This window comes from Brienomyrus brachyistius, chromosome 2 (assembly GCF_023856365.1).
Source record: "Brienomyrus brachyistius isolate T26 chromosome 2, BBRACH_0.4, whole genome shotgun sequence".
In the NCBI taxonomy this organism is placed as follows: Eukaryota; Metazoa; Chordata; class Actinopteri; order Osteoglossiformes; family Mormyridae; genus Brienomyrus; species Brienomyrus brachyistius.
The window spans coordinates 37,116,240-37,143,995 of record NC_064534.1 but is presented as its reverse complement, the minus strand read 5'-3'; the positions used below and the strand labels follow the sequence as shown (position 1 = coordinate 37,143,995).

At 45.0% G+C, this 27,756-nt stretch overlaps 1 protein-coding gene, 15 non-coding genes and 2 pseudogenes across 16 annotated transcripts; all 18 read right to left on the bottom strand.

Annotated features, from left to right (window-relative positions):
* Positions 1 to 584: 584 nt before the first annotated feature.
* Positions 585 to 703, bottom strand: LOC125734803 (5S ribosomal RNA). The gene has a single exon (XR_007394106.1). It is a non-coding gene; the product is annotated as a 5S ribosomal RNA (ribosomal RNA).
* Positions 704 to 1,778: 1,075 nt separating this feature from the next.
* On the bottom strand, positions 1,779 to 1,897 carry LOC125733021 (5S ribosomal RNA). The gene has a single exon (XR_007392379.1). It is a non-coding gene; the product is annotated as a 5S ribosomal RNA (ribosomal RNA).
* A 1,079-nt stretch (positions 1,898 to 2,976) lies between these two features.
* On the bottom strand, positions 2,977 to 3,095 carry LOC125734834 (5S ribosomal RNA). Its single transcript, XR_007394137.1, has one exon. It is a non-coding gene; the product is annotated as a 5S ribosomal RNA (ribosomal RNA).
* A 1,088-nt stretch (positions 3,096 to 4,183) lies between these two features.
* On the bottom strand, positions 4,184 to 4,302 carry LOC125735797 (5S ribosomal RNA). The gene has a single exon (XR_007395085.1). It is a non-coding gene; the product is annotated as a 5S ribosomal RNA (ribosomal RNA).
* Positions 4,303 to 5,386: 1,084 nt separating this feature from the next.
* LOC125735796 (5S ribosomal RNA) lies at positions 5,387 to 5,505 on the bottom strand. Its single transcript, XR_007395084.1, has one exon. It is a non-coding gene; the product is annotated as a 5S ribosomal RNA (ribosomal RNA).
* Positions 5,506 to 6,589: 1,084 nt separating this feature from the next.
* On the bottom strand, positions 6,590 to 6,708 carry LOC125735795 (5S ribosomal RNA). Its single transcript, XR_007395083.1, has one exon. It is a non-coding gene; the product is annotated as a 5S ribosomal RNA (ribosomal RNA).
* A 1,094-nt stretch (positions 6,709 to 7,802) lies between these two features.
* On the bottom strand, positions 7,803 to 7,921 carry LOC125734234 (5S ribosomal RNA). The gene has a single exon (XR_007393555.1). It is a non-coding gene; the product is annotated as a 5S ribosomal RNA (ribosomal RNA).
* A 1,079-nt stretch (positions 7,922 to 9,000) lies between these two features.
* On the bottom strand, positions 9,001 to 9,119 carry LOC125733959 (5S ribosomal RNA). Its single transcript, XR_007393290.1, has one exon. It is a non-coding gene; the product is annotated as a 5S ribosomal RNA (ribosomal RNA).
* A 1,082-nt stretch (positions 9,120 to 10,201) lies between these two features.
* Positions 10,202 to 10,320, bottom strand: LOC125733534 (5S ribosomal RNA). The gene has a single exon (XR_007392877.1). It is a non-coding gene; the product is annotated as a 5S ribosomal RNA (ribosomal RNA).
* Positions 10,321 to 11,411: 1,091 nt separating this feature from the next.
* On the bottom strand, positions 11,412 to 11,530 carry LOC125736833 (5S ribosomal RNA). The gene has a single exon (XR_007396101.1). It is a non-coding gene; the product is annotated as a 5S ribosomal RNA (ribosomal RNA).
* Positions 11,531 to 12,610: 1,080 nt separating this feature from the next.
* On the bottom strand, positions 12,611 to 12,729 carry LOC125736832 (5S ribosomal RNA). The gene has a single exon (XR_007396100.1). It is a non-coding gene; the product is annotated as a 5S ribosomal RNA (ribosomal RNA).
* A 1,084-nt stretch (positions 12,730 to 13,813) lies between these two features.
* On the bottom strand, positions 13,814 to 13,932 carry LOC125728985 (5S ribosomal RNA). Its single transcript, XR_007389541.1, has one exon. It is a non-coding gene; the product is annotated as a 5S ribosomal RNA (ribosomal RNA).
* A 1,101-nt stretch (positions 13,933 to 15,033) lies between these two features.
* On the bottom strand, positions 15,034 to 15,152 carry LOC125732055 (5S ribosomal RNA; annotated as a pseudogene).
* Positions 15,153 to 16,229: 1,077 nt separating this feature from the next.
* LOC125732154 (5S ribosomal RNA) lies at positions 16,230 to 16,348 on the bottom strand (annotated as a pseudogene).
* Positions 16,349 to 17,428: 1,080 nt separating this feature from the next.
* Positions 17,429 to 17,547, bottom strand: LOC125736076 (5S ribosomal RNA). Its single transcript, XR_007395359.1, has one exon. It is a non-coding gene; the product is annotated as a 5S ribosomal RNA (ribosomal RNA).
* Positions 17,548 to 18,625: 1,078 nt separating this feature from the next.
* On the bottom strand, positions 18,626 to 18,744 carry LOC125735354 (5S ribosomal RNA). The gene has a single exon (XR_007394650.1). It is a non-coding gene; the product is annotated as a 5S ribosomal RNA (ribosomal RNA).
* A 1,992-nt stretch (positions 18,745 to 20,736) lies between these two features.
* On the bottom strand, positions 20,737 to 25,261 carry LOC125719091 (uncharacterized). Its single transcript, XM_048993587.1, has 4 exons — positions 23,022 to 25,261; positions 22,805 to 22,813; positions 20,882 to 21,055; positions 20,737 to 20,784 (listed from the first exon to the last, which is right to left on the bottom strand). Exons 1-4 carry the CDS (start codon positions 24,420 to 24,422, stop codon positions 20,737 to 20,739), a joined length of 1,632 nt encoding a protein of 543 aa, XP_048849544.1. The 5' UTR covers positions 24,423 to 25,261.
* Positions 25,262 to 26,581: 1,320 nt separating this feature from the next.
* On the bottom strand, positions 26,582 to 26,700 carry LOC125734524 (5S ribosomal RNA). The gene has a single exon (XR_007393833.1). It is a non-coding gene; the product is annotated as a 5S ribosomal RNA (ribosomal RNA).
* Between the last annotated feature and the right edge of the window lie 1,056 nt (positions 26,701 to 27,756).

Here is a 27,756-nt window from a genome sequence, read left to right as displayed (position 1 = left end):
ACATCGACGGCCTCTTCTCTCTAAAAATTCACCAGACCGCTTCTACCACCAGCAAAGAAGTTTCCATCCCTAATTCCTCTGTGATTCCCACTAACCTAAACATTAAGCTGGTATTGAAGGGTGTGAATTACCCCGGCCAATCTGTTCTTTTAAATACAGCTTTTAGCAAGTTTTGAAAGGAGAAGAGCAGAACTTGCTATGCCAATAATATCGAGTCTTCTGTGGCGAAGTGGTTTTTGCATAGAAAACAAAGCGGTCAGTTGAAGAGGAATAATATCAGTACTTTGTTTAAAACTGTGTGTAAAAAGCTGTCTCTTTATCATTAACAATAAGTTGTAAAACGTGAATGGGGAGAAACAGTCTTCAAGTTTGTGAGAAGATCGCGCCCTGCTGGAATAAAGGCACGAACAGCTTACAGCACCTAGAATTACCAGGAAGTATTTGGAGTAAAACGGTGTGTAAAAGCTGCCTTTATGAATGAGAGAAATATATATATATATATAAAATAGTAAAATGGAAGGGGAGTGATAGATTTAAATTAATCGTGAAGTGGAGCGCCCCCTGTATAAAGTAAAAGTGAGAAAAGCTTACAGCACCAGGTATTTCCAGGAGGTCTCCCATCCAAGTACTAACCAGACCCTACCCTGCTTGGCTTCCGAGATCAGATGAGATCGGGCGTGTTCAGGGTGGTATGGCCATAAGCGAGAGATGCGACCAAAAACAGGCCTTTTGCATTACACGCGTCTATACATGCCAGTCAGTCCCATTGGATCCTACTCCTGGTTTTTTTTTTTTTTATCTGACTCACACTGCAGCACCACCATCCAGTCGGCAGCGCCGGACCCACACCAAACATTCACCAAACTACTCAGCCGGCAGCCTACCACAATTATTCCATTCTTTCCGCATCCGCACACTTCCTTCTTTTTAACTCCTTTTCACTACCGCACAGGTTAATCGCCGCACGTCCCCCGCCGGCAAACATTACTCCTTTGCCTACTGCATGCAGGCTTCTCTTAACGACCCTCTGTTATCAACTCCGCTAACAGCCACAAAATCTCCGCCGCACGAAGCCCACTGGTAGCTGCTGAATCACATGCTTCCCCAAAACGTCGCGCTGTCAGAACACTGGGAGCTACACACACCAACAAGTCCATACTGCAGGCTGCAGCCAGAACTATTTTCTACATTCAAACATCGACGGCCTCTTCTCTCTAAAAATTCACGAGACCGCTTCTACCACCAGCAAAGAAGTTTCCATCCCTAATTCCTCTGTGATTCCCACTAACCTAAACATTAAGCTGGCATTGAAGGGTGTGAATTACCCCGGCCAATCTGTTCTTTTAAATACAGCTTTTAGCAAGTTTTGAAAGGAGAAGAGCAGAACTTGCTATGCCAATAATATCGAGTCTTCTGTGGCGAAGTGGTTTTTGCATAGAAAACAAAGCGGTCAGTTGAAGAGGAATAATATCAGTACTTTGTTTAAAACTGTGAGTAAAAAGCTGTCTCATTATCATTAACAATAAGTTGTAAAACGTGAATGGGGAGTGACAGTCTTCAAGTTTGTGAGAAGATCGCGCCCTGGAGAAATAAAGGCACGAACAGCTTACAGCACCTAGAATTACCAGGAAGTATTTAAAGTAAAATGGTGTGTAAAAGCTGCCTTTATGAATGAGAGAAAAATATAAATATATATAAAATAGTAAAATGGAAGGGGAGTGATAGATTTAAATTAATCGTGAAGTGGAGCGCCCCCTGTATAAAGTAAAAGTGAGAAAAGCTTACAGCACCTGGTATTCCCAGGAGGTCTCCCATCCAAGTACTAACCAGACCCTACCCTGCTTGGCTTCCGAGATCAGATGAGATCGGGCGTGTTCAGGGTGGTATGGCCATAAGCGAGAGACGCTACCAAAAACAGCCCTTTTGCATTACACGCGTCTATACATGCCAGTTAGTCCCATTGGATCATACTCCTGTTTTTTTTATTTTTTTTATCTGACTCACACTGCAGCACCACCATCCAATCGGCAGCGCCGGACCCACACCAAACATTCACCAAACTACTCAGCCGGCAGCCTACCACAATTATTCCATTCTTTCCGCATCCGCACACTTCCTTCTTTTTAACTCCTTTTCACTACCGCACAGGTTAATCGCCGCACGTCCCCCGCCGGCAAACATTACTCCTTTGCCTGCTGCATGCAGGCTTCTCTTAACGACCCTCTGTTATCAACTCCGCTAACAGCCACAAAATCTCCGCCGCACGAAGCCCACTGGTAGCTGCTGAATCACATGCTTCCCCAAAACGTCGCGCTGTCAGAACACTGGGAGCTACACACACCAACAAGTCCATACTGCAGGCTGCAGCCAGAACTATTTTCTACATTCAAACATCGACGGCCTCTTCTCTCTAAAAATTCACCAGACCGCTTCTACCACCAGCAAAGAAGTTTCCATCCCTAATTCCTCTGTGATTCCCACTAACCTAAACATTAAGCTGGCATTGAAGGGTGTGAATTACCCCGGCCAATCTGTTCTTTTAAATACAGCTTTTAGCAAGTTTTGAAAGGTGAAGAGCAGAACTTGCTATGCCAATAATATCGAGTTTTCTGTGGCGAAGTGGTTTTTGCATAGAAAACAAAGCGGTCAGTTGAAGAGGAATAATATCAGTACTTTGTTTAAAACTGTGTGTAAAAAGCTGTCTCTTTATCATTAACAATAAGTTGTAAAACGTGAATGGGGAGTGACAGTCTTCAAGTTTGTGAGAAGATCGCGCCCTGGTGGAATAAAGGCACGAACAGCTTACAGCACCTAGAATTACCAGGAAGTATTTGGAGTAAAACGGTGTGTAAAAGCTGCCTTTATGAATGAGAGAAATATATATATATATATATAAAATAATAAAATGGAAGGGGAGTGATAGATTTAAATTAATCGTGAAGTGGAGCGCCCCCTGTATAAAGTAAAAGTGAGAAAAGCTTACAGCACCTGGTATTCCCAGGAGGTCTCCCATCCAAGTACTAACCAGACCCTACCCTGCTTGGCTTCCGAGATCGGATCAGATCGGGCGTGTTCAGGGTGGTATGGCCATAAGCGAGAGATGCGACCAAAAACAGCCCTGTTGCATTACACACGTATATACATGCCAGTTAGTCCCATTGGATCCTACTCCTGTTTTTTTTTTTTTTTATCTGACTCACACTGCAGCACCACCATCCAATCGGCAGCGCCGGACCCACACCAAACATTCACCAAACTACTCAGCCGGCAGCCTACCACAATTATTCCATTCTTTCCGCATCCGCACACTTCCTTCTTTTTAACTCCTTTTCACTACTGCACAGGTTAATCGCTGCACGTCCCCCGCCGGCAAACATTACTCCTTTGCCTACTGCATGCAGGCTTCTCTTAACGACCCTCTGTTATCAACTCCGCTAACAGCCACAAAATCTCCGCCGCACGAAGGCCACTGGTAGCTGCTGAATCACATGCTTCCCCAAAACGTCGCACTGTCAGAACACTGGGAGCTACACACACCAACAAGTCCATACTGCAGGCTGCAGCCAGAACTATTTTCTACATTCAAACATCGACGGCCTCTTCTCTCTAAAAATTCACCAGACCGCTTCTACCACCAGCAAAGAAGTTTCCATCCCTAATTCCTCTGTGATTCCCACTAACCTAAACATTAAGCTGGCATTGAAGGGTGTGAATTACCCCGGCCAATCTGTTCTTTTAAATACAGCTTTTAGCAAGTTTTGAAAGGAGAAGAGCAGAACTTGCTATGCCAATAATATCGAGTCTTCTGTGGCGAAGTGGTTTTTGCATAGAAAACAAAGCGGTCAGTTGAAGAGGAATAATATCAGTACTTTGTTTAAAACTGTGTGTAAAAAGCTGTCTCTTTATCATTAACAATAAGTTGTAAAACGTGAATGGGGAGTGACAGTCTTCAAGTTTGTGAGAAGATCGCGCCCTGGTGGAATAAAGGCACGAAGAGCTTACAGCACCTAGAATTACCAGGAAGTATTTAAAGTAAAATGGTGTGTAAAAGCTGCCTTTATGAATGAGAGAAAAAAAAAAAAAATATATATATATATATATAAAATAGTAAAATGGAAGGGGAGTGATAGATTTAAATTAATCGTGAAGTGGAGCGCCCCCTGTATAAAGTAAAAGTGAGAAAAGCTTACAGCACCTGGTATTCCCAGGAGGTCTCCCATCCAAGTACTAACCAGACCCTACGCTGCTTGGCTTCCGAGATCGGATGAGATCGGGCGTGTTCAGGGTGGCATGGCCATAAGCGAGAGACATGACCAAAAACAGCCCTTTTGCATTACACGCGTCTATACATGCCAGTTAGTCCCATTGGATCATACTCCTGGTTTTTTTTTTTTTTTTATCTGACTCACACTGCAGCACCACCATCCAATCGGCAGCGCCGGACCCACACCAAACATTCACCAAACTACTCAGCCGGCAGCCTACCACAATTATTCCATTCTTTCCACATCCGCACACTTCCTTCTTTTTAACTCCTTTTCACTACCGGACAGGTTAATCGCCGCACGTCCCCCGCCGGCAAACATTACTCCTTTGCCTACTGCATGCAGGCTTCTCTTAACGACCCTCTGTTATCAACTCCGCTAACAGCCACAAAATCTCCGCCGCACGAAGCTCACTGGTAGCTGCTGAATCACATGCTTCCCCAAAACGTTGCGCTGTCAGAACACTGGGAGCTACACACACCAACAAGTCCATACTGCAGGCTGCAGCCAGAACTATTTTCTACATTCAAAGTTTGCATCGACGGCCTCTTCTCTCTAAAAATTCACCAGACCGCTTCTACCACCAGCAAAGAAGTTTCCATCCCTAATTCCCCTGTGATTCCCATTAACCTAAACATTAAGCTGGCATTGAAGGGTGTGAATTACCCCGGCCAATCTGTTCTTTTAAATACAGCTTTTAGCAAGTTTTGAAAGGAGAAGAGCAGAACTTGCTATGCCAATAATATCGAGTCTTCTGTGGCGAAGTGGTTTTTGCATAGAAAACAAAGCGGTCAGTTGAAGAGGAATAATATCAGTACTTTGTTTAAAACTGTGTGTAAAAAGCTGTCTCTTTATCATTAACAATAAGTTGTAAAACGTGAATGGGGAGTGACAGTCTTCAAGTTTGTGAGAAGATCGCGCCCTGGTGGAATAAAGGCACGAACAGCTTACAGCACCTAGAATTACCAGGAAGTATTTGGAGTAAAACGGTGTGTAAAAGCTGCCTTTATGAATGAGAGAAATATATATATATATATATAAAATAGTAAAATGGAAGGGGAGTGATAGATTTAAATTAATCGTGAAGTGGAGCGCCCCCTGTATAAAGTAAAAGTGAGAAAAGCTTACAGCACCTGGTATTCCCAGGAGGTCTCCCATCCAAGTACTAACCAGACCCTACGCTGCTTGGCTTCCGAGATCGGATGAGATCGGGCGTGTTCAGGGTGGCATGGCCATAAGCGAGAGACATGACCAAAAACAGCCCTTTTGCATTACACGCGTCTATACATGCCAGTTAGTCCCATTGGATCATACTCCTGGTTTTTTTTTTTTTTTTATCTGACTCACACTGCAGCACCACCATCCAATCGGCAGCGCCGGACCCACACCAAACATTCACCAAACTACTCAGCCGGCAGCCTACCACAATTATTCCATTCTTTCCACATCCGCACACTTCCTTCTTTTTAACTCCTTTTCACTACCGGACAGGTTAATCGCCGCACGTCCCCCGCCGGCAAACATTACTCCTTTGCCTACTGCATGCAGGCTTCTCTTAACGACCCTCTGTTATCAACTCCGCTAACAGCCACAAAATCTCCGCCGCACGAAGCTCACTGGTAGCTGCTGAATCACATGCTTCCCCAAAACGTTGCGCTGTCAGAACACTGGGAGCTACACACACCAACAAGTCCATACTGCAGGCTGCAGCCAGAACTATTTTCTACATTCAAAGTTTGCATCGACGGCCTCTTCTCTCTAAAAATTCACCAGACCGCTTCTACCACCAGCAAAGAAGTTTCCATCCCTAATTCCCCTGTGATTCCCATTAACCTAAACATTAAGCTGGCATTGAAGGGTGTCAATTACCCCGGCCAATCTGTTCTTTTAAATACAGCTTTTAGCAAGTTTTGAAAGGAGAAGAGCAGAACTTGCTATGCCAATAATATCGAGTCTTCTGTGGCGAAGTGGTTTTTGCATAGAAAACAAAGCGGTCAGTTGAAGAGGAATAATATCAGTACTTTGTTTAAAACTGTGTGTAAAAAGCTGTCTCTTTATCATTAACAATAAGTTGTAAAACGTGAATGGGGAGTGACAGTCTTCAAGTTTGTGAGAAGATCGCGCCCTGGTGAAATAAAGGCACGAACAGCTTACAGCACCTAGAATTACCAGGAAGTATTTGGAGTAAAACGGTGTGTAAATGCTGCCTTTATGAATGAGAGAAATATATATATATATATATAAAATAGTAAAATGGAAGGGGAGTGATAGATTTAAATTAATCGTGAAGTGGAGCGCCCCCTGTATAAAGTAAAAGTGAGAAAAGCTTACAGCACCTGGTATTCCCAGGAGGTCTCCCATCCAAGTACTAACCAGACCCTACGCTGCTTGGCTTCCGAGATCGGATGAGATCGGGCGTGTTCAGGGTGGCATGGCCATAAGCGAGAGACATGACCAAAAACAGCCCTTTTGCATTACACGCGTCTATACATGCCAGTTAGTCCCATTGGATCATACTCCTGGTTTTTTTTTTTTTTTTATCTGACTCACACTGCAGCACCACCATCCAATCGGCAGCGCCGGACCCACACCAAACATTCACCAAACTACTCAGCCGGCAGCCTACCACAATTATTCCATTCTTTCCACATCCGCATACTTCCTTCTTTTTAACTCCTTTTCACTACCGCACAGGTTAATCGCCGCACGTCCCCCGCCGGAAAACATTACTCCTTTGCCTACTACATGCAGGCTTCTCTTAACGACCCTCTGTTATCAACTCCGCTAACAGCCACAAAATCTCCGCCGCACGAAGCTCACTGGTAGCTGCTGAATCACATGCTTCCCCAAAACGTTGCGCTGTCAGAACACTGGGAGCTACACACACCAACAAGTCCATACTGCAGGCTGCAGCCAGAACTATTTTCTACATTCAAAGTTTGCATCGACGGCCTCTTCTCTCTAAAAATTCACCAGACCGCTTCTACCACCAGCAAAGAAGTTTCCATCCCTAATTCCCCTGTGATTCCCACTAACCTAAACATTAAGCTGGCATTGAAGGGTGTGAATTACCCCGGCCAATCTGTTCTTTTAAATACAGCTTTTAGCAAGTTTTGAAAGGAGAAGAGCAGAACTTGCTATGCCAATAATATCGAGTCTTCTGTGGCGAAGTGGTTTTTGCATAGAAAACAAAGCGGTCAGTTGAAGAGGAATAATATCAGTACTTTGTTTAAAACTGTGTGTAAAAAGCTGTCTCTTTATCATTAACAATAAGTTGTAAAACGTGAATGGGGAGTGACAGTCTTCAAGTTTGTGAGAAGATCGCGCCCTGGTGGAATAAAGGCACGAACAGCTTACAGCACCTAGAATTACCAGGAAGTATTTAAAGTAAAATGGTGTGTAAAAGCTGCCTTTATGAATGAGAGAAAAATATATATATATATATATATATATATAAAATAGTAAAATGGAAGGGGAGTGATAGATTTAAATTAATCGTGAAGTGGAGCGCCCCCTGTATAAAGTAAAAGTGAGAAAAGCTTACAGCACCTGGTATTCCCGGGAGGTCTCCCATCCAAGTACTAACCAAACCCTACCCTGCTTGGCTTCCGAGATCGGATGAGATCGGGCGTGTTCAGGGTGGTATGGCCATAAGCGAGAGACGTGACCAAAAACAGCCCTTTTGCATTACACGCGTCTATACATGCCAGTTAGTCCCATTGGATCCTACTCCTGTTTTTTTTATTTTTTTTATCTGACTCACACTGCAGCACCACCATCCAATCGGCAGCGCCGGACCCACACCAAACATTCACCAAACTACTCAGCCGGCAGCCTACCACAATTATTCCATTCTTTCCGCATCCGCACACTTCCTTCTTTTTAACTCCTTTTCACTACTGCACAGGTTAATCGCTGCACGTCCCCCGCCGGCAAACATTACTCCTTTGCCTACTGCATGCAGGCTTCTCTTAACGACCCTCTGTTATCAACTCCGCTAACAGCCACAAAATCTCCGCTGCACGAAGCCCACTGGTAGCTGCTGAATCACATGCTTCCCCAAAACGTCGCGCTGTCAGAACACTGGGAGCTACACACACCAACAAGTCCATACTGCAGGCTGCAGCCAGAACAATTTTCTACATTCAAACATCGACGGCCTCTTCTCTCTAAAAATTCACCAGACCGCTTCTACCACCAGCAAAGAAGTTTCCATCCCTAATTCCTCTGTGATTCCCACTAACCTAAACATTAAGCTGGCATTGAAGGGTGTGAATTACCCCGGCCAATCTGTTCTTTTAAATACAGCTTTTAGCAAGTTTTGAAAGGAGAAGAGCAGAACTTGCTATGCCAATAATATCGAGTCTTCTGTGGCGAAGTGGTTTTTGCATAGAAAACAAAGCGGTCAGTTGAAGAGGAATAATATCAGTACTTTGTTTAAAACTGTGTGTAAAAAGCTGTCTCTTTATCATTAACAATAAGTTGTAAAACGTGAATGGGGAGTGACAGTCTTCAAGTTTGTGAGAAGATCGCGCCCTGGTGGAATAAAGGCACGAACAGCTTACAGCACCTAGAATTACCAGGAAGTATTTAGAGTAAAACGGTGTGTAAAAGCTGCCTTTATGAATGAGAGAAAAATATATATATATATGTAAAATAGTAAAATGGAAGGGGAGTGATAGATTTAAATTAATCGTGAAGTGGAGCGCCCCCTGTTTAAAGTAAAAGTGAGAAAAGCTTACAGCACCTGGTATTCCCAGGAGGTCTCCCATCCAAGTACTAACCAGACCCTACCCTGCTTGGCTTCCGAGATCGGATGAGATCGGGCGTGTTCAGGGTGGTACGGCCATAAGCGAGAGACGTGACCAAAAACAGCCCTTTTGCATTACACGTGTCTATACATGCCAGTTAGTCCCATTGGATCATACTCCTGTTTTTTTTTTTTTTTTATCTGACTCACACTGCAGCACCACCATCCAATCGGCAGCGCCGGACCCACACCAAACATTCACCAAACTACTCAGCCGGCAGCCTACCACAATTATTCCATTCTTTCCGCATCCGCACACTTCCTTCTTTTTAACTCCTTTTCACTACCGCACAGGTTAATCGCCGCACGTCCCCCGCCGGCAAACATTACTCCTTTGCCTACTGCATGCAGGCTTCTCTTAACGACCCTCTGTTATCAACTCCGCTAACAGCCACAAAATCTCCGCCGCACGAAGCCCACTGCTAGCTGCTGAATCACATGCTTCCCCAAAACGTTGCGCTGTCAGAACACTGGGAGCTACACACACCAACAAGTCCATACTGCAGGCTGCAGCCAGAACTATTTTCTACATTCAAACATCGACGGCCTCTTCTCTCTAAAAATTCACCAGACCGCTTCTACCACCAGCAAAGAAGTTTCTATCCCTAATTCCCCTGTGATTCCCACTAACCTAAACATTAAGCTGGCATTGAAGGGTGTGAATTACCCCGGCCAATCTGTTCTTTTAAATACAGCTTTTAGCAAGTTTTGAAAGGAGAAGAGCAGAACTTGCTATGCCAATAATATTGAGTCTTCTGTGGCGAAGTGGTTTTTGCATAGAAAACAAAGCGGTCAGTTGAAGAGGAATAATATCAGTACTTTGTTTAAAACTGTGTGTAAAAAGCTGTCTCTTTATCATTAACAATAAGTTGTAAAACGTGAATGGGGAGTGACAGTCTTCAAGTTTGTGAGAAGATCGCGCCCTGGTGGAATAAAGGCACGAACAGCTTACAGCACCTAGAATTACCAGGAAGTATTTAGAGTAAAACGGTTTCTAAAAGCTGCCTTTATGAATGAGAGAAAAAAAAATATATATATATATATAAAATAGTAAAATGGAAGGGGAGTGATAGATTTAAATTTATCGTGAAGTGGAGCGCCCCCTGTATAAAGTAAAAGTGAGAAAAGCTTACAGCACCTGGTATTCCCAGGTGGTCTCCCATCCAAGTACTAACCAGACCCTACCCTGCTTAGCTTCCGAGATCAGATGAGATCGGGCGTGTTCAGGGTGGTATGGCCGTAAGCGAGAGAAGCTACCAAAAACAGCTCTTTTGCATTACACGCCTCTATACATGCCAGTTGGTCCCATTGGATACTACTAATGTTCTTTTTTTTTTTTTATCTGACTCACACTGCAGCACCACCATCCAATCGGCAGCGCCGGACCCACACCAAACATTCACCAAACTACTCAGCCGGCAGCCTACCACAATTATTCCATTCTTTCCGCATCCGCACACTTCCTTCTTTTTAACTCCTTTTCACTACCGCACAGGTTAATCGCCGCACGTCCCCCGCCGGCAAACATTACTCCTTTGCCTACTGCATGCAGGCTTCTCTTAACGACCCTCTGTTATCAACTCCGCAAACAGCCACAAAATCTCCGCCGCACGAAGCCCACTGGTAGCTGCTGAATCACATGCTTCCCCAAAACGTCGCGCTGTCAGAACACTGGGAGCTACACACACCAACAAGTCCATACTGCAGGCTGCAGCCAGAACAATTTTCTACATTCAAACATCGACGGCCTCTTCTCTCTAAAAATTCACCAGACCGCTTCTACCACCAGCAAAGAAGTTTCCATCCCTAATTCCTCTGTGATTCCCACTAACCTAAACATTAAGCTGGCATTGAAGGGTGTGAATTACCCCGGCCAATCTGTTCTTTTAAATAGAGCTTTCAGCAAGTTTTGAAAGGAGAAGAGCAGAACTTGCTATGCCAATAATATCGAGTCTTCTGTGGCGAAGTGGTTTTTGCATAGAAAACAAAGCGGTCAGTTGAAGAGGAATAATATCAGTACTTTGTTTAAAACTGTGTGTAAAAAGCTGTCTCTTTATCATTAACAATAAGTTGTAAAACGTGAATGGGGAGTGACAGTCTTCAAGTTTGTGAGAAGATCGCGCCCTGGTGGAATAAAGGCCCGAACAGCTTACAGCACCTAGAATTACCAGGAAGTATTTAGAGTAAAACGGTGTGTAAAAGCTGCCTTTATGAATGAGAGAAAAAAAAAATATATATATATATATATATATATAAAATAGTAAAATGGAAGGGGAGTGATAGATTTAAATTAATCGTGAAGTGGAGCGCCCCCCGTTTAAAGTAAAAGTGAGAAAAGCTTACAGCACCTGGTATTCCCAGGAGGTCTCCCATCCAAGTACTAACCAGACCCTACACTGCTTGGCTTGCGAGATCAGACGAGATCGGGCGTGTTCAGGGTGGTATGGCCGTAAGCGAGAGATGCTACCAAAAACAGCCCTTTTGCATTACACGCGTCTATACATGCCAGTTAGTCCCATTGGATCCTACTCCTGGTTTTTTTTTTTTTTTTATCTGACTCACACTGCAGCCCCACCATCCAATCGGCAGCGCCGGACCCACACCAAACATTCACCAAACTACTCAGCCGGCAGCCTACCACAATTATTCCATTCTTTCCGCATCCGCACACTTCCTTCTTTTTAACTCCTTTTCACTACCGCACAGGTTAATCTCCGCACGTCCCCCGCCGGCAAACATTACTCCTTTGCCTACTGCATGCAGGCTTCTCTTAACGACCCTCTGTTATCAACTCCGCTAACAGCCACAAAATCTCCGCCGCACGAAGCCCACTGGTAGCTGCTGAATCACATGCTTCCCCAAAACGTCGCGCTGTTAGAACACTGGGAGCTACACACACCAACAAGTCCATACTGCAGGCTGCAGCCAGAACAATTTTCTACATTCAAACATCGACGGCCTCTTCTCTCTAAAAATTCACCAGACCGCTTCTACCACCAGCAAAGAAGTTTCCATCCCTAATTCCTCTGTGATTCCCACTAACCTAAACATTAAGCTGGCATTGAAGGGTGTGAATTACCCCGGCCAATCTGTTCTTTTAAATACAGCTTTTAGCAAGTTTTGAAAGGAGAAGAGCAGAACTTGCTATGCCAATAATATCGAGTCTTCTGTGGCGAAGTGGTTTTTGCATAGAAAACAAAGCGGTCAGTTGAAGAGGAATAATATCAGTACTTTGTTTAAAACTGTGTGTAAAAAGCTGTCTCTTTATCATTAACAATAAGTTGTAAAACGTGAATGGGGAGTGACAGTCTTCAAGTTTGTGAGAAGATCGCGCCCTGGTGGAATAAAGGCACGAACAGCTTACAGCACCTAGAATTACCAGGAAGTATTTAGAGTAAAACGGTTTCTAAAAGCTGGCTTTATGAAAGAGAGATAAAATATATATATATATATAAAATAGTAAAATGGAAGGGGAGTGCTCGATTTAAATTAATCGTGAAGTGGAGCGCCCCCCGTTTAAAGTAAAAGTGAGAAAAGCTTACAGCACCTGGTATTCCCAGGAGGTCTCCCATCCAAGTACTAACCAGACCCTACACTGCTTGGCTTGCGAGATCAGACGAGATCGGGCGTGTTCAGGGTGGTATGGCCGTAAGCGAGAGATGCTACCAAAAACAGCCCTTTTGCATTACACGCGTCTATACATGCTAGTTAGTCCCATTGGATCCTACTCCTGGTTTTTTTTTTTTTTTTATCTGACTCACACTGCAGCCCCACCATCCAATCGGCAGCGCCGGACCCACACCAAACATTCACCAAACTACTCAGCCGGCAGCCTACCACAATTATTCCATTCTTTCCGCATCCGCACACTTCCTTCTTTTTAACTCCTTTTCACTACCGCACAGGTTAATCGCCGCACGTCCCCCGCCGGCAAACATTACTCCTTTGCCTACTGCATGCAGGCTTCTCTTAACGACCCTCTGTTATCAACTCCGCTAACAGCCACAAAATCTCCGCCGCACGAAGCCCACTGGTAGCTGCTGAATCACATGCTTCCCCAAAACGTCGCGCTGTCAGAACACTGGGAGCTACACACACCAACAAGTCCATACTGCAGGCTGCAGCCAGAACAATTTTCTACATTCAAACATCGACGGCCTCTTCTCTCTAAAAATTCACCAGACCGCTTCTACCACCAGCAAAGAAGTTTCCATCCCTAATTCCTCTGTGATTCCCACTAACCTAAACATTAAGCTGGCATTGAAGGGTGTGAATTACCCCGGCCAATCTGTTCTTTTAAATACAGCTTTTAGCAAGTTTTGAAAGGAGAAGAGCAGAACTTGCTATGCCAATAATATCGAGTCTTCTGTGGCGAAGTGGTTTTTGCATAGAAAACAAAGCGGTCAGTTGAAGAGGAATAATATCAGTACTTTGTTTAAAACTGTGTGTAAAAAGCTGTCTCTTTATCATTAACAATAAGTTGTAAAACGTGAATGGGGAGTGACAGTCTTCAAGTTTGTGAGAAGATCGCGCCCTGGTGGAATAAAGGCACGAACAGCTTACAGCACCTAGAATTACCAGGAAGTATTTAGAGTAAAACGGTTTCTAAAAGCTGGCTTTATGAAAGAGAGATAATATATATATATATATATATATAAAATAGTAAAATGGAAGGGGAGTGCTAGATTTAAATTAATCGTGAAGTGGAGCGCCCCCTGTATAAAGTAAAAGCGAGAAAAGCTTACAGCACCTGGTATTCCCAGGTGGTCACCCATTCAAGTACTAACCATACCCTACCCTGCTTAGCTTCCAAGATCAGACGAGATCGGGCGTGTTCAGGGTGGTATGGCCATAAGTGAGAGATGCAACCAAAAACAGCCCTTTTGCATTACACGCGTCTATACATGCCAGTTAGTACCATTGGATCCTACTCCTGGTTTTTTTTGTTTTTTATCTGACTCACACTGCAGCACCACCATCCAATCGGCAGCGCCGGACCCACACCAAACATTCACCAAACTACTCAGCTGGCAGCCTACCACAATTATTCCATTCTTTCCGCATCCGCACACTTCCTTCTCTTTAAGTCCTTTTCACTACCTCACAGGTTAATCGCCGCACGTCCCCCGCCGGCAAACATTACTCATTTGCCTACCGCATGCAGGCTTCTCTTAACGACCCTCTGTAATCAACTCCGCTAACAGCCACAAAATCTCCGCCGCACGAAGCCCACTGGTAGCTGCTGAATCACATGCTTCCCCAAAATGTCGCGCTGTCAGAACACTGGGAGCTACACACACCAACAAGTCCATACTGCAGGCTGCAGCCAGAACAATTTTCTACATTCAAACATCGACGGCCTCTTCTCTCTAAAAATTCACCAGACCGCTTCTACCACCAGCAAAGAAGTTTCCATCCCTAATTCCTCTGTGATTCCCACTAACCTAAACATTAAGCTGGCATTGAAGGGTGTGAATTACCCCGGCCAATCTGTTCTTTTAAATACAGCTTTTAGCAAGTTTTGAAAGGAGAAGAGCAGAATTTGCTATGCCAATAATATCGAGTCTTCTGTGGCGAAGTGGTTTTTGCATAGAAAACAAAGCGGTCAGATGAAGAGGAATAATATCAGTACTTTGTTTAAAACTGTGTGTAAAAAGCTGTCTCTTTATCATTAACAATAAGTTGTAAAACGTGAATGGGGAGTGACAGTCTTCAAGTTTGTGAGAAGATCGCGCCCTGGTGGAATAAAGGCACGAACAGCTTACAGCACCTAGAATTACCAGGAAGTACTTAGAGTAAAACGGTTTCTAAAAGCTGGCTTTATGAAAGAGAGATAAAATATATATATATATATATATATATATATATATATATATAAAATAGTAAAATGGAAGGGGAGTGATAGATTTAAATTAATCGAGAAGTGGAGCGCCCCCTGTATAAAGTAAAAGTGAGAAAAGCTTACAGCACAGGGTAATCCCAGTAGGTCTCCCATCCAAGTACTAACCAGACCCTATCCTGCTTGGCTTCTGAGATCAGACGAGATCGGGCGTGTTCAGGGTGGTATGGCCGTGAGCGAGAAAAACTACCAAAAACAGGCCTTTTGCATTACACGCCTCTATACATGCCAGTTAGTCCCATTGGATCCTACTCCTGTTTTTTTTTTTTTTTTTATCTGACTCACACTGCAGCCCCACCATCCAATCGGCAGTGCCGGAACCACACCAAACATTCACCAAACAACTCAGCCGGCAGCCTACCACAATTATTCCATTCTTTCCGCATCCGCACACTTCCTTCTCTTTAACTCCTTTTCACTACCGCACAGGTTAATCGCCGCACGTCCCCCGCCGGCAAACATTACTCCTTTGCCTACCGCATGCAGGCTTCTCTTAATGACCTTCTGTTATCAACTCCGCTAACAGCCACAAAATCTCCGCCGCACGAAGCCCACTGGTAACTGCTGAATCACATGCTTCCCCAAAACGTCGCGCTGTCAGAACACTGGGAGCTACACACACCAACAAGTCCATACTGCAGGCTGCAGCCAGAACAATTTTCTACATTCAAACATTGACGGCCTCTTCTCTCTAAAAATTCACCAGACCGCTTCTACCACCAGCAAAGAAGTTTCCATCCCTAATTCCTCTGTGATTGCCACTAACCTAAACATTAAGCTGGCATTGAAGGGTGTGAATTACCCCGGCCAACCTGCTCTTTGAAATACAGCTTTTAGCAAGTTTTGAAAGGAGGAGAAGAGCAGATAATATGCCAATAATATCGAATATTCTGTGGCGAAGTGGTTTTTGCATAGAAAACAAAGCGGTGAGTTTAAGAGGAATTATATCAGTACTTTGTTTAAAACTGTGTGTAAAAAGCTATCTCTTTATTATTAACAATAAGTTGTAAAACGTGAATGGGGAGTGACAGTCTTCAAGTTTGTGAGAAGATCGCGCCCTGGTGGAATAAAGGCACGAACAGCTTACAGCAGCTAATATTACCAGGCAGTATTTAGAGTAAAACGTGTGTAAACGCTGCCTTCATAAATGAGAGAAAAAAGAAATATATATATAAAATAGTAAAATGGAAGGGGAGTGATAGATTTAAATTAATCGTGAGGTGGAGTGCCCCCTGTATAAAGTAAAAGTGAGAAAAGCTTACAGCACGTGGTATTCCCAGAAAGTCTCCCATCCAAGTACTAACCAGACCCTAACCCGCTTAGCTTCCGAGATCATACAAGATCAGGCGTGTTCATGGTGGTATGGCCATACGCGTGAGACGCTACCAAAAACAGCCCTTTTGCATTACACGCCTCTATACATGCCAGTTAGTCCCATTGGATCCTACTCCTGTTTTTTTTTTTTTTTATCTGACTCACACTGCAGCACCACCATCCAATCGGCAGCGCCGCACCCACACCAAACATTCACCAAACTACTCAGCCGGCAGCCTACCACAATTATTCCATTCTTTCCGCATCCGCACACTTCCTTCTCTTTAAGTCCTTTTCACTACCGCACAGGTTAATCGCCGCACGTCCCCCGCCGGCAAACATTACTCCTTTGCCTACCGCATGCAGGCTTCTCTTAATGACCTTCTGTTATCAACTCCACTAACAGCCACAAAATCTCCGCCGCACGAAGCCCACTGGTAGCTGCTGAATCACATGCTTCCCCAAAACGTCGCGCTGTCAGAACACTGGGAGCTACACACACCAACAAGTCCATACTGCAGGCTGCAGCCAGAACAATTTTCTACATTGAAACATCGACGGCCTCTTCTCTCTAAAAATTCACCAGACCGCTTCAACCATCAGCAAAGAAGTTTCCATCCCTAATTCCTCTGTGATTCCCACTAACCTAAACATTATTCTGGCATTGAAGGGTGTGAATTACCCCGGCCAACCTGCTCTTTTAAATACAGCTTTTAGCAAGTTTTGAAAGGAGGAGAAGAGCAGACCTTGCTATACCAACAATATAAAGTCTTCTGTGGCGAAGTGGTTTTTGCATAGAAAACAAAGCGGTGAGTTGAAGAAGAATTATATCAGTACTTTGTTTAAAACTGTGTGTAAAAAGCTGTCTCTTTATTATTAACAATAAGTTGTAAAACGTGAATGGGGAGTGACAGTCTTCAAGTTTGTGAGAAGATCGCGCCCTGGTGGAATAAAGGCACGAACAGCTTACAGCACCTAGAATTACCAGGAAGTATTTAGAGTAAAACGGTTTCTAAAAGCTGCCGTTATGAATGAGAGAAAAAAAAATATATATATATAAAATAGTAAAATGGAAGGGGAGTGATAGATTTAAATTAATCGTGAAGTGGAGCGCCCCCTGTATAAAGTAAAAGTGAGAAAAGCTTACAGCACCTGGTATTCCCAGGAGGTCTCCCATCCAAGTACTAACCAGACCATACCCTGCTTGGCTTCCGAGATCAGACGAGATCGGGCGTGTTCAGGGTGGTATGGCCGCAAGCGAGAGATGCTACCAAAAACAGCCCTTTTGCATTACACGCGTCTATACATGCCAGTTAGTCCCATTGGATCCTACTCCTGGTTTTTTTTTTTTTTGTCTAACTCACACTGCAGCACCACCATCCAATCGGCAGCGCCGGACCCACACCAAACATTCACCAAACTACTCAGCCGGCAGCCTACCACAATTATTCCATTCTTTCCGCATCCGCACACTTCCTTCTTTTTAACTCCTTTTCACTACCACACAGGTTAATCGCCGCACGTCCCCCGCCGGCAAACATTACTCCTTTGCCTACTGCATGCAGGCTTCTCTTAACGACCCTCTGTTATCAACTCCGCTAACAGCCACAAAATCTCCGCCGCACGAAGCCCACTGGTAGCTGCTGAATCACATGCTTCCCCAAAACGTCGCGCTGTCAGAACACTGGGAGCTACACACACCAACAAGTCCATACTGCAGGCTGCAGCCAGAACAATTTTCTACATTCAAACATCGACGGCCTCTTCTCTCTAAAAATTCACCAGACCGCTTCTACCACCAGCAAAGAAGTTTCCATCCCTAATTCCTCTGTGATTCCCACTAACCTAAACATTAAGCTGGCATTGAAGGGTGTGAATTACCCTGGCCAATCTGTTCTTTTAAATACAGCTTTTAGCAAGTTTTGAAAGGAGAAGAGCAGAACTTGCTATGCCAATAATATCGAGTCTTCTGTGGCGAAGTGGTTTTTGCATAGAAAACAAAGCGGTCAGTTGAAGAGGAATAATATCAGTACTTTGTTTAAAACTGTGTGTAAAAAGCTGTCTCTTTATCATTAACAATAAGTTGTAAAACGTGAATGGGGAGTGACAGTCTTCAAGTTTGTGAGAAGATCGCGCCCTGGTGGAATAAAGGCACGAACAGCTTACAGCACCTAGAATTACCAGGAAGTATTTAGAGTAAAACGGTTTCTAAAAGCTGCCTTTATGAATGAGAGAAAAAAAATATAAATATATATAAAATAGTAAAATGGAAGGGGAGTGATAGATTTAAATTAATCGTGAAGTGGAGCGCCCCCTGTATAAAGTAAAAGTGAGAAAAGCTTACAGCACCTGGTATTCCCAGGTGGTCTCCCATTCAAGTACTAACCAGACCCTACCCTGCTTAGCTTCCAAGATCAGACGAGATCAGGCGTGTTCAGGGTGGTATGGCCGTAAGCGAGAGATGCTACCAAAAACAGCCATTTTGCATTACACGCGTCTATACATGCCAGTTAGTCCCATTGGATCCTACTCCTGGTTTTTTTTTTTTTTATCTGACTCACACTGCAGCCCCACCATCCAATCGGCAGCGCCGGACCCACACCAAACATTCACCAAACTACTCAGCCGGCAGCCTACCAGAATTATTCCATTCTTTCCGCATCCGCACACTTCCTTCTTTTTAACTCCTTTTCACTACCGCACAGGTTAATCGCCGCACGTCCCCCGCCGGCAAACATTACTCCTTTGCCTACTGCATGCAGGCTTCTCTTAACGACCCTCTGTTATCAACTCCGCTAACAGCCACAAAATGTCCGCCGCACGAAGCCCACTGGTAGCTGCTGAATCACATGCTTCCCCAAAACGTCGCGCTGTCAGAACACTGGGAGCTACACACACCAACAAGTCCATACTGCAGGCTGCAGCCAGAACAATTTTCTACATTCAAACATCGACGGCCTCTTCTCTCTAAAAATTCACCAGACCGCTTCTACCACCAGCAAAGAAGTTTCCATCCCTAATTCCTCTGTGATTCCCACTAACCTAAACATTAAGCTGGCATTGAAGGGTGTGAATTACCCCGGCCAATCTGTTCTTTTAAATACAGCTTTTAGCAAGTTTTGAAAGGAGAAGAGCAGAACTTGCTATGCCAATAATATCGAGTCTTCTGTGGCGAAGTGGTTTTTGCATAGAAAACAAAGCGGTCAGTTGAAGAGGAATAATATCAGTACTTTGTTTAAAACTGTGTGTAAAAAGCTGTCTCTTTATCATTAACAATAAGTTGTAAAACGTGAATGGGGAGTGACAGTCTTCAAGTTTTTGAGATGATCGCGACCTGGTGGAATAAAGGCACGAACAGCTTACAGCACCTAGAATTACCAGGAAGTATTTAGAGTAAAACGGTGTGTAAAAGCTACCTTTATGAATGAGAGAAAAATATATATATATATATATAAAATAGTAAAATGGAAGGGGAGTGATAGATGTGGCCCGGGAAACAACACGCAGGAACACAAATACTCTTTTTGGGTCTAATTTATTCCATAGGCCTAATTAATTAGACATTTTGGTTGGAAGATAAAAGGATTTACAATGAACAGTTTCTTAAACCTTACACTTTTCCCTTACAGAGGATTCTCTTACAGAAAAGAAATAAAACTCCACACTCAGGTGGGACTGGTACAGTATAAAAGTAAAATAAAACACACGGAAAACCCTGTGAGGCAGACCTCACATAACCGAGTACACCGAAATAAAAGGAAACGGCAGTTTTGCACTGAAAATAATACGGTAATGGCACACAGTAAAACCTCAAGGCGCGGGCAGAAAACCTTGTGACGCACCGCTCTCTGGTACTCTGGGAAACTCTCACCCCACTCGGAAAACCGTCCGCAGCCCAGCTTATCCAGCTTAAAATGGCGCTTCCAGACAGTGGCTTTTCGCGCTCTCTCTCAGGTGATGATGTCACCAAGTTGCTTAAAGGCGCAACCACCTATTCCCCCTCGTTCCCCGATGCAGCTTAACCGCTCATGGTCAAAATCTCCAGATCACCCGGTTACATTCTCCCCTGCGTGGAGTAAGCGCCCTCGATTACTCACTACCTACCAAGGTCTTCCTAACCTCTTTGATTGCTTCTCGAAATAAAACTGTACTTAAACTAGTCAATATCTGTGAGACTGCAGCAGGACTTACGGAGGCCATGTCAAGAACGGATCTAGGCTCATGATACACATTTGAATGTTGCCCCGCGTTCACTCTTCGGCTCCGACGTGGCCCAGCTACAGGTCTCTGCATTTCAGGGCTAGGCTCACCTGCATCTGTTTCTACTGTCTCCCTATTTGGAGTTTCAGCAGACCCAATTTGCATGTCCTCATCCCGACAGGCCACTGGCTGTGAACCAACGAGTTCAGACCTGTCCAGCAATATATTTGACCCCGGGACCATATGTCTCACCAGGAAGACATCTTCCTCTGCATCTCCAACATCTGACTCGGTCCCTGAAGACGGACTAGACTGAGTTACAGGAGCAGGGAGTTTTCTCCGTGGCGCTGGCACAGAAGGGCTAACACAGGGCTTTATATCCACCCTGTTTACCCTCTTGCAAGGACCTCCCTCCACTGGCTCTACAGTGTAGGTGTTACCCAAAACTTCCACAACCCTGTGAACCGTGGGCTTCCATGCATCCTGTATCTTGTTGCGACCTAGTGGCCGATCACGCAAGTACACCAGGGCATCCACTTCAATCTTTGGACAATAGACTATGTCCCTCTGCACAGAAATGCGCTCAGCAGCTTTCTGCTCGGAATACACCTTCGCTCTGGCATGCGCTTCGCTTAAACACTGTTGATGCACAGCTAACCAATCATGGTTTGGATTGACCACCTGCTTTTGTCCCAACAAAGCATCCACTGGTAAGTGGGGTTCAACACCAAACAACAAATAATAAGGAGAATAGCCTGTGGTTGAATGGGGAGTCACATTGTACGCATACACCAATTCAGGCAGGTGCTCAGGCCATCTGCGTTTCTTTTCGGGAGGCAATGTGCGTAGCAAATCATGGATTAAATCGCTCGCACTGAGCATTTCCCGTAGGATGGTAGGGAGTAGTCCTGCTCTTCTTCACCCCATACAGTCTACAAAGCTCTGCTACAACCGCGCTTTCAAAATTTCGTCCCTGTTCTGAGTGAAGCCTCTCCGGGACTCCATACTTCATGAACCATTCCCGTAAAAGGATCTTTGCTGTGGTATCTGCCTTTTGGTCCCGAGCTGGGAAGGCCTGTGTGAATTTCGTGAAAATGTCTGTGACCACCAACACATTCTCACGACCGTCAATGGAAGGCTCCAGCACTGTGAAATCTACAGCAATCACCTCCAATGGTCTTGAGGCAAGAAAAGACTTCATGGCAGGACGGATCTTAGGCTGCGGCATCTTGGCAAGCACACACCGCTGACATTCCTTTACCCACCGCGCGACATCCTCGTGCATTCCTACCCAAAAGCATCTTCGCCTCAACAACTGCAATGTACGTTCAACGCCCTGATGACCCATAGAGTCATGCGCCCCTTCCAACACCTGCTTCCTCAGACTGCTAGGCAACAACAACTGAAAGTACTCTCCGTGTTTCTCATCCGAAACCACTCGATACAACAAGCCATTTACTATCTTCACACAATCCCAGTGTTTAAGCAACAGACGAACCGGTCTGGGCAAAACTTGCCGCTCCTTCCCTGTAGGTACCTTTTTCCGATCCCACAGGCCCCTAAATATCTGCAGCATCGGATCCTTTTGCTGGAATGACTGCAGTTCCTCCATTGAATAACCTGGGAGTGTTGGTGTGTTACCCTGAGTTAATTCAAGAGGCTTCTTCTCCCTGGGTTCTGCAATCCTAATCTGTCTAATCTTGCAGCTCTCAAGGGCTGCTGTAACCAGCTCTGAATCAAGCTTTGTGCCGCGACTCAGACTGCAAATCGCTACACAACCGTCAAACTCAGCATCTTCAGAAACTTGCTCCGGCTCCCCTGCTAATGGCTGCCTAGACAAAGTGTCAGCCACTATGTTATTTTGCCCTGGCCTATATTGTACCTCAAAATCAAACACCGACAGCTGAGCAACCCACCTTTGCTCTATAGCACCAAGCTTTGCTGTTTTTAAATAACATAGAGGGTTGTTGTCAGTAATGACCGTAAATTTGGAACCCAGTAAATAGCCACGAAACTTCTCAGTTATTGCCCATTTAAGAGCTAAGAGCTCTAGTTTCATACTACTGTAGTACCTATCATTCCTTTCGGCACTCCTCAGTCGCCTACTAGCATAGGCTATGACTCGTTTGACACCATCCTGTTGCTGATACAAAACGGCTCCAAGACCGTGGTTACTCGCATCAGTTTCTAGTATGAAAGGCTGAGTAAAATCCGTGAAGCCAAGGATGGGGGCACTAGTCAGCCTGTCCTTCAGTAAGTCAAAGGCCGCCTGACATTCTTCAGTCCACGCTAGAGTTAACAACTGGTTGGCCTTACCAGGACTACCTGTGTTTGAACACAAATTTACCACATCATGCAGTGGGCCAGCAATCTTTGAGAACCCATGGATAAACCGTCTGTAGTAGCTACAAAAGCCCAAGAATGATCTCAAACCCCTAACCGTAGATGGTACTGGCCATTGCCTCACAGCTGAAACCTTTCCTGGATCAGTACCTATACCATCAGCAGACACTTGGTGACCCAAGAAATTTACCTCGGTCTGGAGGAAATGGCACTTCTGTAATTTCACTTTAAGGCCTGTCTCTTTGAGACGCCTAAGCACCCTGTCAAGCCTCTCTAAGTGTTCCGGGAATGTCTGAGAATACACTAATATATCGTCAAGGTATACTAGCATGATTTGGAAGACAAGATCGTTCATAGTGGCCTGCATGAGCCTTTGAAACGTTGCAGGTCCATTGCAAACACCAAATGGTAATCTGAGATACTCATATAATCCAAAAGGAGTAGAGAAAGCAGTCTTATGCCTATCGTGCTCCTCTACCGCCACCTGATGATAACCACTCGCCAGATCAATGGTAGAGAAGTACTGGGCCCCCCGAAGGGCATCAAAACTTTCATCAATTCGCGGCAAGGGGAAGGCATCCTTTTTGGTCTTCTGATTTAACCGCCTATAATCCACACACAGCCGTAGGCTGCCATCTGCCTTCCTTACCAACACTATAGGTGATGCATAGGCGCTACTGCTTTCCTGAATAACACCTTTGCTTAAGAGTTTAGAAATGTGCTCCTTAACTTCACCATACTGGGTGGGCGGTATTCGCCGATAAGGCTGGGTAACAGGATCATCATCTGTTAGGTGAATTTCATGCCTTACCCTGTCCGTATACCCCAGGTCCTCGTCCTCTACTGCAAATATGTCAATATACCTGGCCAGCAGTGCCTTCAACTGAACCTTTTGTTCCTCATTACCACCAAGGTCAAGTGTCTCTAGAACAGATAAATCACCGTTACAACCAGGAACAACAACTGTAACTTGCTCAACGCTAGCCGCGATCCGCTGAAATTTCACTGCACATTGTGATTCATTCTCTATACACGCCACTTTCGACAGGACACCCAACCGGGCCCTAGGCGGGAGCCATACATCTTCTTGTGAGAGATTCAGAACTGGTAACTGCATCACGGGACTGGACGGATCTACCAGTGTGGGAATTACTATCAGACCCCTCGGTAATGGCGTGCTAAGTGGCTCAAACAACATCAGACCGTCATGTGCACCCTTAGCGACCTGGATCGTGGCTACGGATGCAGCAGGTATGTGTTCTGGGAACTTCCCAGCTACACGGACCACTGACTTACGGTCAACACTACACTTCTGCAGTCTCTGAAAAACGTCTCTCCAATCAGAATCCAATTTTCCACCCAGCGTAGTATCAAATTCTGCATAAACCAGCTCCCTACACCGACTGATAATGTTCATTCCCACAATGCAGGGTAAAGACTGTTCAGTACTAACTGGATCCCTGACCACCAGAAAGCCACAACTGGGCAGCTTTAAGCCCATTGCTATTACCTCTAACTCCAGATAACCCAGATAAGGTATGTCTAGTCCATTGGCGGCTGTTAATCTAAGCCAGCCAGAGGTGGGAAGCATATCCTCATCCTCTCCATGCAAGTATTTTCGAAAGAATTTCTCAGTAATGGTGCTCACCTGGCTACCAGTATCTAATAGGCAGGGTGTCTTAATGTCCCCAATTTTAAGCTCAACAACTGGACATGTCCCTACAGCTCGCTGCAGCAACTGACTCTGGGATGACGGTGTAAGATTTGAGTCTAGGGTACTTCCCCGAATTGCTCGACTCACAACAACTGGGGAGGGGCGTTTCCCTGAGCTGCGGGGGAAGAAACTACACCTCCAGCATTTTGCCTTTGCAAGCAATCCTTTGCCACATGCCCCGCACCTCGACACTTAAAACAGATGGGCCGCCCATCTTCGGTATACCTGGGCTGTCGTTTAGGCCTGGCATCACTACTAAATCCACCCTTCTGTACGGCAAGATCTTTCACCGCCCTGGTCAACTCACTAATGGCCTTCCCCTGGTCAGCTATTACCTTAAGGACATCCTCCAAGGTGGCAGAATTTGCTTCCTGCGCTTGTAAGGCGGAACAGTGTACATGATCACTGCTGCCCCTAAATTTGGTGGTCTTCGGGTTTCTGGGAAACTCTTCCAGACACCACAGCTGAGCCTCCTCCCGCACCTCAATCATGGATGACTCTGGGTTGCCTCGCACATATTTACGAAGCTCCCTTCTAAGAGCAGGGTCTCTAACCCCTTCTATGAACTGATCCCTTAGTGTCTTTCTCTCATTAGTGACTGCTTCCGGAGAACACCTCAATACAGAATTAAGAGCTTGCGATAGGGCGTGGGAAAATTCTCGAATGCCCTCCCCCTCCTGCTGCCTCCGACTATAGAAACTATGCAGCAGTTGATGAACACTGCGCTTGTCCCTGAAAGCTGCTCTCAGGTAGGTGAATAAGTCATTGGGATTGTCACAATCAGCATTACTGCGCATATGTGCTTCCTCTAAAGCTGCTCCCCTAAGAAGTGACAATACAAAATCATACTGGTCCTGTTCAGATTGATTTCTTGCACGAAGCACACGTTCAACTTCGTCAATGAAATCATCCACCGATCGGCCATCAGTCTCAAAGTCACCACTAAATGGAGAGATATGTCTCTCCCTGGGAACATAAACATAAGACCGCTTAGTTAGGGCAGCTATCGTCGCCATGGCGTCCTCATGTCTACTCTGTAGTTCTTTAACCTGCCCCCTCAAAACAGTCTCAGACTGCTCATCTTCTGAACCAGACATCGTAAAATACTCTACACCACACTTTTTGAAAGGATAAACGGTCCTCTGAAAGTTCAGGCGAGGGATGAGCACTCCACCCGGTCCACTCTTCTGGGAACGTCACACCGGCTCCGCCGCTTGGGCACTCCTCGCACCGCTTCCCGTTACTCGAGTTGCTCCACCGGTCCAGTGTCCCTCCAGTCAGCAGAAACCACCAACCTGTTTCTTCACCACTACCGTATTATTTCCCGTTGCTTTTATATAGCATACTGAACAATGCAAATCCTCTTAAATGATTGGAATATACCCCACTCCTGGTACCAAAATTTGTGGCCCGGGAAACAACACGCAGGAACACAAATACTCTTTTTGGGTCTAATTTATTCCATAGGCCTAATTAATTAGACATTTTGGTTGGAAGATAAAAGGATTTACAATGAACAGTTTCTTAAACCTTACACTTTTCCCTTACAGAGGATTCTCTTACAGAAAAGAAATAAAACTCCACACTCAGGTGGGACTGGTACAGTATAAAAGTAAAATAAAACACACGGAAAACCCTGTGAGGCAGACCTCACATAACCGAGTACACCGAAATAAAAGGAAACGGCAGTTTTGCACTGAAAATAATACGGTAATGGCACACAGTAAAACCTCAAGGCGCGGGCAGAAAACCTTGTGACGCACCGCTCTCTGGTACTCTGGGAAACTCTCACCCCACTCGGAAAACCGTCCGCAGCCCAGCTTATCCAGCTTAAAATGGCGCATCCAGACAGTGGCTTTTCGCGCTCTCTCTCAGGTGATGATGTCACCAAGTTGCTTAAAGGCGCAACCACCTATTCCCCCTCGTTCCCCGATACAGCTTAACCGCTCATGGTCAAAATCTCCAGATCACCTGGTTACATAGATTTAAATTAATCGTGAAGTGGAGCGCCCCCTGTATAAAGTAAAAGTGAGAAAAGCTTACAGCACCTGGTATTCCCAGGAGGTCTCCCATCCAAGTACTAACCAGACCCTACCCTGCTTGGCTTCCGAGATCGGATGAGATCGGGCGTGTTCAGGGTGGTACGGCCGTAAGTGAGAGACGCTACCAAAAACAGCCCTTTTGCATTACACGCGTCTATACATGCCAGTTAGTCCCATTGGATCCTACTCCTGGTTTTTTTTTTTTTTTTATCTGACTCACACTGCAGCACCACCATCCAATCGGCAGCGCCGGACCTACACCAAACATTCACCTAACTACTCAGCCGGCAGCCTACCACAATTATTCCATTCTTTCCGCATCCGCACACTTCCTTCTTTTTAACTCCTTTTCACTACCGCACAGGTTAATCGCCGCACGTCCCCCGCCGGCAAACATTACTACTTTGCCTACTGCATGCAGGCTTCTCTTAACGACCCTCTGTTATCAACTCCGCTAACAGCCACAAAATCTCCGCCGCACGAAGCCCACTGGTAGCTGCTGAATCACATGCTTCCCCAAAACGTCGCGCTGTCAGAACACTGGGAGCTACACACACCAACAAGTCCATACTGCAGGCTGCAGCCAGAACAATTTTCTACATTCAAACATCGACGGCCTCTTCTCTCTAAAAATTCACCAGACCGCTTCTACCACCAGCAAAGAAGTTTCCATCCCTAATTCCTCTGTGATTCCCACTAACCTAAACATTAAGCTGGCATTGAAAGGTGTGAATTACCCCGGCCAATCTGTTCTTTTAAATACAGCTTTTAGCAAGTTTTGAAAGGAGAAGAGCAGAACTTGCTATGCCAATAATATCGAGTCTTCTGTGGCGAAGTGGTTTTTGCATAGAAAACAAAGCGGTGAGTTGAAGAGGAATAATATCAGTACTTTGTTTAAAACTGTGTGTAAAAAGCTGTCTCTTTATCATTAACAATAAGTTGTAAAACGTGAATGGGGAGTGACAGTCTTCAAGTTTGTGAGAAGATCGCGCCCTGGTGGAATAAAGGCACGAACAGCTTACAGCAGCTATAATTACCAGGCAGTATTTAGAGTAAAACGGTGTGTAAGAGCTGCCTTTATGAATGAAAGAAAAAATATATATATATATATAAAATAGTAAAACGGAAGGGGAGTGATAGATTTAAATTAATCGTGAAGTGGAGCGCCC